The sequence below is a fragment of the Gadus macrocephalus genome, chromosome 22, assembly GCF_031168955.1.
Source record: "Gadus macrocephalus chromosome 22, ASM3116895v1".
Taxonomy (NCBI): domain Eukaryota; kingdom Metazoa; phylum Chordata; class Actinopteri; order Gadiformes; family Gadidae; genus Gadus; species Gadus macrocephalus.
Window position 1 is genome coordinate 1,229,906 of NC_082403.1, and position 10,000 is coordinate 1,239,905.

General features: G+C 44.8%; 1 protein-coding gene and 2 long non-coding RNA genes across 45 annotated transcripts in view; 1 reads left to right on the forward strand and 2 right to left on the reverse strand.

The window, feature by feature from the left end:
• Positions 1-10,000, reverse strand: part of LOC132451362 (NACHT, LRR and PYD domains-containing protein 3-like) — a 172,615-nt gene that overhangs the window by 103,704 nt on the left and 58,911 nt on the right. For 23 of the 43 annotated variants that reach the window (XM_060043754.1, XM_060043759.1, XM_060043753.1 and 20 more), the window contains 4 exons: positions 6,395-6,511; positions 4,373-4,489; positions 2,344-2,460; positions 302-418 (listed from right to left, as the gene is read on the reverse strand). The exons of 4 other annotated variants lie outside the window; for them this stretch is intronic. In XM_060043754.1, coding sequence (XP_059899737.1) covers positions 302-418; positions 2,344-2,460; positions 4,373-4,489; positions 6,395-6,511 — 468 coding nt within the window. Of the gene's footprint in view, positions 1-301; positions 419-2,343; positions 2,461-4,372; positions 4,490-6,394; positions 6,512-6,728; positions 6,826-10,000 lie in introns of all 43 variants that reach the window. 16 more of the 43 variants (XM_060043793.1, XM_060043788.1, XM_060043787.1 and 13 more) reach the window with 2 other exon arrangements.
• The window catches only part of LOC132451514 (uncharacterized), a 145,303-nt gene that overhangs the window by 99,922 nt on the left and 35,381 nt on the right, over positions 1-10,000 (forward strand). The window lies entirely within an intron of this gene.
• On the reverse strand, positions 7,787-9,707 carry LOC132451483 (uncharacterized). The gene is made up of 2 exons (XR_009524094.1): positions 8,873-9,707; positions 7,787-8,094 (listed from the first exon to the last, which is right to left on the reverse strand). It is a non-coding gene; the product is annotated as an uncharacterized LOC132451483 (long non-coding RNA).

Below are 10,000 nucleotides of genomic sequence, written 5' to 3' on the forward strand. Positions count from 1 at the left end.
TGCATCACCTTCTCTTACATGGTCAGCAGCTCGCAGATTCCTTTCTTTTCAGTTAGAACTGCTCATGATGATATGCTGCGTTGTCTCTTTGCAGACAGCGCAACACCTCTACCCAATCCCCCCTGGAACCGCGGAGCCGTCGCATTTACATCAGAATGAAACCCAATAAACCGCCAATGTGTGTAGGGTCCGGGAGGGTAAATTGGGGTTCTAGCTCAAGCAGGCAATTTACCTCGCGCAGTGTAAACGAGTCTGATAACAACCAACTGGTCCGTTTTCCTCGTCTGTTTGAAAGTCCTACCTCTCCTCTCTGGAGGGGCGTCCATCTTTAAAGTTCAATGGTTTACCCATAGACCAGTCACTCTTCAAGGAGACACAGCTGGGTCCAGGGGAGTCTGCTCTCTCCTGCTTCTCTGGGCTTCAACACACACACACACACACACACACACACACACACACACACACACACACACACACACACACACACACACACACACACACACACACACACACACACACACACACACACACACACACACACACACACACACCAGGGATTAAAATTAACGACGTCCCGGGGACGTAATTAATTGTCATCGGGAGGATTTTTATTCTCTCTCGGGTCGACTTCGGGACGAAGAGAATTTTGCGGGCACTGACTTACACATTTTTCTGTTTAAGTTTTCAACACTTTCTGCGATGGTCGCGATCGGTGGAAAATACTTATTTAATGGAAAGGGCTTCGTTCAATTGGCTGGCGCGCTCGGGTTTGTGTTGTTCAGTGAGACAGCGGGGGTAAAATCCCCCGTTCGTCAGGCTTTCTTGGTTCACTGGAGAAGGCGGGGCTGCGCACGGAGTCAAAAAAAAAAGAGAGCCGGCCCACCGGGAGACTTCTCGATCTGCTGCAGAGCGAATTTAAATCGCCGGCAGAACGGCCTGGTGGTCTAACACCGTAATTTATCTAAATTTAATTTATCTAAATTAAATATACATACATAGCATTTCACATTAATCGCAATTATAACATGGGTCTTCTCAATGCCATGGAACGCTCCGTTCACTTGCATGGGACCTTCACAACTTCCGGCTGTGAATTATATTTGATAATTCACCCTTACTAAGTATAATCATGAGTATGATTGACCGCTGTCAAGGAAAACAACAGATTTTTCGCCTCTAATGAAGTCTCACTCCGCAAGTTCCGGTAACTTGTCAACCCCAGCGTCTTCGGTTGCTAAGCGACGTCAGCGTCTTTGGCAGACTATTTCTCTGCTGATCAACACTGAGAATGCTGGTGGTATCAAATAAATTGTTAAAAGACACACCATGTGAAGTTATTGTTTCGTTTTGGCAAGTAGCCGTGTAATAAGCGGGATATGTAGAGAACATTGCCGGTCATGATCGAAAATAAGCCCCTTCAGGGCGAAGCAAGTTCGCCCTGTCTGGGCTTATTTTCCCAATAATTACCGGCGTTCTATACACTATCCCTTTTTACATTCCTGCTGCTTCGGGTTTGCCTTTGTAGGTGCATTGAGAGGATGAGCGGGCGAATCCGCAGTCAGTGCGTGTATGATACGCAGGTTTATCCAATAAGTGGTAGTGTACCCGCGCACCATTGGCATGTATGCGCGCTTGTCTCTGTGTGCGTCTGTGAACGAGAATGACAGGGAGAAAGATTGCTACGCGGAGATGTACGAACGGAACGATATTGATATTTCAAAATCGCTAAAACGTAAAAAAAAAAAAAAGCAGAATCAATTTGTGGCGCTCTGTGTTGATTCTGTGGCGCTGCGTCACACATTGTTCTATGCATGGGAGACTCTGCTCGCTCCCGAATGTTTTTGTAAATGAAGACACCCGCATGCAAGAATGAGTTCAAGTCTGAGTGTAGGCTACAAGCGCGATTAACTATTAACAAATGCAAAAACGCAACATATTATTTGTTTGCTGACCACTTGCTTTTTATCCCGACAAAAGCCTCGTAAGGACAGTTCCTCTGGTCTCTCTCGTAGATCGCACCATCTTTCTTTGTTTAATGCGACTGCATCACCTTCTCTTACATGGTCAGCAGCTCGCAGATTCCTTTCTTTTCAGTTAGAACTGCTCATGATGATATGCTGCGTTGTCTCTTTGCAGACAGCGCAACACCTCTACCCAATCCCCCCTGGAACCGCGGAGCCGTCGCATTTACATCAGAATGAAACCCAATAAACAGCCAATGTGTGTAGGGTCCGGGAGGGTAAATTGGGGTTCTAGCTCAAGCAGGCAATTTACCTCGCGCAGTGTAAACGAGTCTGATAACAACCAACTGGTCCGTTTTCCTCGTCTGTTTGAAAGTCCTACCTCTCCTCTCTGGAGGGGCGTCCATCTTTAAAGTTCAATGGTTTACCCATAGACCAGTCACTCTTCAAGGAGACACAGCTGGGTCCAGGGGAGTCTGCTCTCTCCTGCTTCTCTGGGCTTCAACACACACACACACACACACACACACACACACACACACACACACACACACACACACACACACACACACACACACACACACACACACACACACACACACACACACACACACACACACCAGGGATTAAAATTAACGACGTCCCGGGGACGTAATTAATTGTCATCGGGAGGATTTTTATTCTCTCTCGGGTCGACTTCGGGACGAAGAGAATTTTGCGGGCACTGACTTACACATTTTTCTGTTTAAGTTTTCAACACTTTCTGCGATGGTCGCGATCGGTGGAAAATACTTATTTAATGGAAAGGGCTTCGTTCAATTGGCTGGCGCGCTCGGGTTTGTGTTGTTCAGTGAGACAGCGGGGGTAAAATCCCCCGTTCGTCAGGCTTTCTTGGTTCACTGGAGAAGGCGGGGCTGCGCACGGAGTCAAAAAAAAAAGAGAGCCGGCCCACCGGGAGACTTCTCGATCTGCTGCAGAGCGAATTTAAATAGCCGGCAGAACGGCCTGGGGGTCTAACACCGTAATTTATCTAAATTTAATTTATCTAAATTTCATATACATACATAGCATTTCACATTAATCGCAATTATTACATGGGTCTTCTCAATGCCATGGAACGCTCCGTTCACTTGCATGGGACCTTCACAACTTCCGGCTGTGAATTATATTTGATAATTCACCCTTACTAAGTATAATCATGAGTATAATTGACCGCTGTCAAGGAAAACAACAGATTTTTCGCCTCTAATGAAGTCTCACTCCGCAATTTCCGGTAACTTGTCAACCCCAGCGTCTTCGGTTGCTAAGCGACGTCAGCGTCTTTGGCAGACTATTTCTCTGCTGATCAACACTGAGAATGCTGGTGGTATCAAATAAATTGTAAAAAGACACACCATGTGAAGTTATTGTTTCGTTTTGGCAAGTAGCCGTGTAATAAGCGGGATATGTAGAGAACATCGCCGGTCATGATCGAAAATAAGCCCCTTCAGGGCGAAGCAAGTTCGCCCTGTCTGGGCTTATTTTCCCGATAATTACCGGCGTTCTATACACTATCCCTTTTTACATTCCTGCTGCTTCGGGTTTGCCTTTGTAGGTGCATTGAGAGGATGAGCGGGCGAATCCGCAGTCAGTGCGTGTATGATACGCAGGTTTATCCAATAAGTGGTAGTGTACCCGCGCACCATTGGCATGTATGCGCGCTTGTCTCTGTGTGCGTCTGTGAACGAGAATGACAGGGAGAAAGATTGCTACGCGGAGATGTACGAACGGAACGATATTGATATTTAAAAATCGCTAAAACGTAAAAAAAAAAAAAGCAGAATCAATTTGTGGCGCTCTGTGTTGATTCTGTGGCGCTGCGTCACACATTGTTCTATGCATGGGAGACTCTGCTCGCTCCCGAATGTTTTTGTAAATGAAGACACCCGCATGCAAGAATGAGTTCAAGTCTGAGTGTAGGCTACAAGCGCGATTAACTATTAACAAATGCAAAAACGCAACATATTATTTGTTTGCTGACCACTTGCTTTTTATCCCGACAAAAGCCTCGTAAGGACAGTTCCTCTGGTCTCTCTCGTAGATCGCACCATCTTTCTTTGTTTAATGCGACTGCATCACCTTCTCTTACATGGTCAGCAGCTCGCAGATTCCTTTCTTTTCAGTTAGAACTGCTCATGATGATATGCTGCGTTGTCTCTTTGCAGACAGCGCAACACCTCTACCCAATCCCCCCTGGAACCGCGGAGCCGTCGCATTTACATCAGAATGAAACCCAATAAACAGCCAATGTGTGTAGGGTCCGGGAGGGTAAATTGGGGTTCTAGCTCAAGCAGGCAATTTACCTCGCGCAGTGTAAACGAGTCTGATAACAACCAACTGGTCCGTTTTCCTCGTCTGTTTGAAAGTCCTACCTCTCCTCTCTGGAGGGGCGTCCATCTTTAAAGTTCAATGGTTTACCCATAGACCAGTCACTCTTCAAGGAGACACAGCTGGGTCCAGGGGAGTCTGCTCTCTCCTGCTTCTCTGGGCTTCAACACACACACACACACACACACACACACACACACACACACACACACACACACACACACACACACACACACACACACACACACACACACACACACACACACACACACACACACACACACCAGGGATTAAAATTAACGACGTCCCGGGGACGTAATTAATTGTCATCGGGAGGATTTTTATTCTCTCTCGGGTCGACTTCGGGACGAAGAGAATTTTGCGGGCACTGACTTACACATTTTTCTGTTTAAGTTTTCAACACTTTCTGCGATGGTCGCGATCGGTGGAAAATACTTATTTAATGGAAAGGGCTTCGTTCAATTGGCTGGCGCGCTCGGGTTTGTGTTGTTCAGTGAGACAGCGGGGGTAAAATCCCCCGTTCGTCAGGCTTTCTTGGTTCACTGGAGAAGGCGGGGCTGCGCACGGAGTCAAAAAAAAAAGAGAGCCGGCCCACCGGGAGACTTCTCGATCTGCTGCAGAGCGAATTTAAATAGCCGGCAGAACGGCCTGGGGGTCTAACACCGTAATTTATCTAAATTTAATTAATCTAAATTTCATATACATACATAGCATTTCACATTAATCGCAATTATTACATGGGTCTTCTCAATGCCATGGAACGCTCCGTTCACTTGCATGGGACCTTCACAACTTCCGGCTGTGAATTATATTTGATAATTCACCCTTACTAAGTATAATCATGAGTATAATTGACCGCTGTCAAGGAAAACAACAGATTTTTCGCCTCTAATGAAGTCTCACTCCGCAAGTTCCGGTAACTTGTCAACCCCAGCGTCTTCGGTTGCTAAGCGACGTCAGCGTCTTTGGCAGACTATTTCTCTGCTGATCAACACTGAGAATGCTGGTGGTATCAAATAAATTGTAAAAAGACACACCATGTGAAGTTATTGTTTCGTTTTGGCAAGTAGCCGTGTAATAAGCGGGATATGTAGAGAACATCGCCGGTCATGATCGAAAATAAGCCCCTTCAGGGCGAAGCAAGTTCGCCCTGTCTGGGCTTATTTTCCCGATAATTACCGGCGTTCTATACACTATCCCTTTTTACATTCCTGCTGCTTCGGGTTTGCCTTTGTAGGTGCATTGAGAGGATGAGCGGGCGAATCCGCAGTCAGTGCGTGCATGATACGCAGGTTTATCCAATAAGTGGTAGTGTACCCGCGCACCATTGGCATGTATGCGCGCTTGTCTCTGTGTGCGTCTGTGAACGAGAATGACAGGGAGAAAGATTGCTACGCGGAGATGTACGAACGGAACGATATTGATATTTAAAAATCGCTAAAACGTAAAAAAAAAAAAAGCAGAATCAATTTGTGGCGCTCGGTGTTGATTCTGCGGCGCTGCGCCACACATTGTTCTATGCATGGGAGACTCTGCTCGCTCCCGAATGTTTTTGTAAATGAAGACACCCGCATGCAAGAATGAGTTCAAGTCTGAGTGTAGGCTACAAGCGCGATTAACTATTAACAAATGCAAAAACGCAACATATTATTTGTTTGCTGACCACTTGCTTTTTATCCCGACAAAAGCCTCGTAAGGACAGTTCCTCTGGTCTCTCTCGTAGATCGCACCATCTTTCTTTGTTTAATGCGACTGCATCACCTTCTCTTACATGGTCAGCAGCTCGCAGATTCCTTTCTTTTCAGTTAGAACTGCTCATGATGATATGCAGCGTTGTCTCTTTGCAGGCAGCGCAACACCTCTACCCAATCCCCCCTGGAACCGCGGAGCCGTCGCATTTACATCAGAATGAAACCCAATAAACAGCCAATGTGTGTAGGGTCCGGGAGGGTAAATTGGGGTTCTAGCTCAAGCAGGCAATTTACCTCGCGCAGTGTAAACGAGTCTGATAACAACCGTTTTCCTCGTCTGTTTGAAAGTCCTACCTCTCCTCTCTGGAGGGGCGTCCATCTTTAAAGTTCAATGGTTTACCCATAGACCAGTCACTCTTCAAGGAGACACAGCTGGGTCCAGGGGAGTCTGCTCTCTCCTGCTTCTCTGGGCTTCAACACACACACACACACACACACACACACACACACACACACACACACACACACACACACACACACACACACACACACACACACACACACACACACACACACACACACACACACACACACAAAGCTATTACTCAGACTAATGATGGAGTCATGATGCATCACTGCTGAGCTCTGAGATGGACAACAGTCACAGACAGAGAGATCCTCTTCTTACCTCTTAGCTTTGCTCCGGCGGCCTAGTTCCTCAGACAGAGTGGTCTTAGAGGTAGGACCCCCCTCCTCTATCTCCTCATCCATAGTAGACTGGAGACCTGGACACAAACACAACTCATCCATCACTTCATTTGCCATTTTGACTTTAGCTGTTTTTTGAGAGAGAACATTGTGACTGCGTCACGCTAAAGGAGCTGTTCTCAAAGTGTGGGGTGCGCCCCACCGGTGGGGAAGAGACGTGACAGGTGGGGCGCGACAAACGGGAGGAAATTTCTCTAGCCGCGTTTACATGGACATTTCTGATCCTATTCTAATTGGAATATATCCATTCCTGTCATGCAATCCAAATGAACTGTATGCATGGCATTTTCAAAAGTGGGTAGCGTACGTTCGTGTGTCTCTCGCGCACGGTGCTTGCACACCGCCGCGCGGTAACCGCCCTTCAACCGCTGCCGGAGGGTTCAGCGCGGCGGTATGCAGGGCCAGGCTATTAGGTAAAGCAACACTGATAGGAGCCTGCATTAGCTAAAGTTGTTGGGATGCTTGTTATTTTATAACAAGGAGAGGCAAAGTTGTGCATTACAATGCAAAGACGACAATAATTGGCACCATTCTGGCCGCACTCAGAAGAACAATGAACTGAATAAATGCCAGGTATATAGCATATGGGAGACGGGCACACAATCAGTGCACTTCATAATGAGAGTCTGCAGTATGTCCGATCTTGTGACATTATTTAACCATCCATCTACAGCTCATACGATCAGAAAGATACATCATTGAACACATACACAAAGCCCACAACAAGCCAAACATCACCATGGCTGACTCTCGCACAATCACACACTCCAACGCCAAGGCTAGGCTGTTTCACTAAGACCAGAACCAACCACAACTAACCCTGCAGTAGGCCTACCTATGCACAACAATGCACAACAATCAGTTATTCACATTGCGTCTATCTTCTGTTTGGCGCACGTGGCTAATTTGAATATTTGCGCAGCAGGTGTAACGGTTGTGATTGGGTCTGAAGGACTGAAAGACAGGACAAACACAACGTTCTCTTTCAAAGGTATATTTGTGATTTGTACAGCAGGATCTGCACAAGTAAAACAAAACACTTGTGTTGCTAGCGGACATCCAACATAGCTAACCGGTAACATGTGGTCAAACTAAAAATGTGAATAAACTCCCTACCAATTGACAAATATAAAAACAATAATAAATTATAAAATATACAATCATCTAATATGCCAAGGTTCATAACATAAACATACATTCTCGATCTTAAAACGTATAAATCTTCGGGAGCTATTTACAATGCGAACTTACCACATGTCACGTCATATGGTTCGTACTAGACGACGCTGAAGTTGGCATCCGATTCGCAGCATCCGATTCGGCTTGAAAACCACTTAGAATCTTCAAATCAGTCCTGATTGAAAACCACTACACCTATACTCTTCAAATCTGGACTACATTATCACAGGGAGGCTATACATTATGTAAAACATAGTTTCAGATTTTTGAAACCTTTACCCTATTTGTGAAAATGCAATGCGGTCTGGACCCCTAAATGAGCCTGTATTGCATTTTCACAAATAGGGTAAAGGTTTCACAAATCTGAAAATATGTTTTACATAATGTATAGCCTCACTGTGATAATTTAGTCCAGATTTGAAGAGTCTAGGTGTAGTGGTTTTTAATCAGGATCAGTTCTAATGCGGTCTGGACCCCTAAAAAGCATTAAAATGTGCCTTTATTGCATTTTCACAAATAGGGTAAAGGTTTCACAAATCTGAAACTATGTTTTACATAATGTATAGCCTCACTGTGATCATTTAGTCCAGATTTGAAGAGTCTAGGTGTAGTGGTTTTCAATCAGGACCCGTTCTAATGCAGTCTGGACCCCTAAAAAGCGTTAAAATGAGCCTGAATTGCATTTTCACAAATAGAAAAAAGGTTTCACAAATCTGTAACTATGTTTTATATAATGCATAGCCTCACTGTGAAAATTTAGTCCAGATTTGAAGAGTCTAGATGTAGTGGTTTTCAATCAGGACCGATTTAAAGTGGACCAGCTGCCGAATCGGATGCTGCGAATCGGATGCCAACTTCAGCGTCGTTCTGACTAGCAACGACAACACACACACCCAAGGCGGATGCAGATCTGCAATACCCAATCACACCAGCAGATGGCTCTAAAACACCAACAACTGCTCTATCATTTGCGAAACTCATGATAACTAATGCACAGTTTTCCATATCTGTTACACAGGACTGTCTGGCTCCGCTTGGCAAACAAATAGAACACATTTGTGAATGAATGTTTTGAACTCTGAACACTGGACATGGTGAGCTTAAAAACATTTAAGTGACCATAAGTGAGATGGCCTAAATAGGAATACAAATGAATTATTCTAGGAAATAGGCTTTCTGGATCAATTCAGATGTTAAACTGTTCTGCACTGCTTAGAATTACTTTTTTATGAAACTTGTTTATATGCTATTTCCCATGATGATAAATTAACATTTCATTGCTGTGAGTTGTGAAGATTCTACAAATAAATTGTAAATCCGCTGAATCAGAAAACTCTATAAAATCTTTAGTGATGGATTGTAACTGCCCTCACTGAAGTACCGAACAATAAGTACAACTTAGTATTTGATCAAACCGATTTATCTCGAAAATACATTTGTGTCTAATAAAGTGTTATATTTGTATATGTTAGGCTATATATTGAGATGGCAGTGTGTGAAATACCGTCAATATTCGGGGTTGTCCTCATCCCCAGATTGTTGCGCAACACCGATCTACATATTCTCAATATGCAGTAGCCTGGGCCGTAACATTACAATATTTCATGGATGCAAGCCAAGACAATCAGTCTATATCTATAGCCTACATCACAACACACACACACACTCACTCACACAAGCACGCACACACGGACGCATGCACACACTAAAGTTTTTGTAAAGAAACACTGATAGGAGCCTGCATTGGCTAAAGTTGTTGGGATGCGTGTTGTTTTATAACAAGGAGAGGCAAAGTTGTGCACTACTATAATTGGCACCAATCTGGTCTCACTTAAAAGAGCGATCAGCTGAATAAATGTCAGGTATATATATCGGATATGGGCACACCTTCAGTGCACTTCATAATGAGAGCCTGCAGTACGACCGATCGTGACATTATTTAACCATCCAGATACATCATTGAACACACACACAAAGCCCACAACAAGCCCAACATCAGCACGGCAGGTGGCA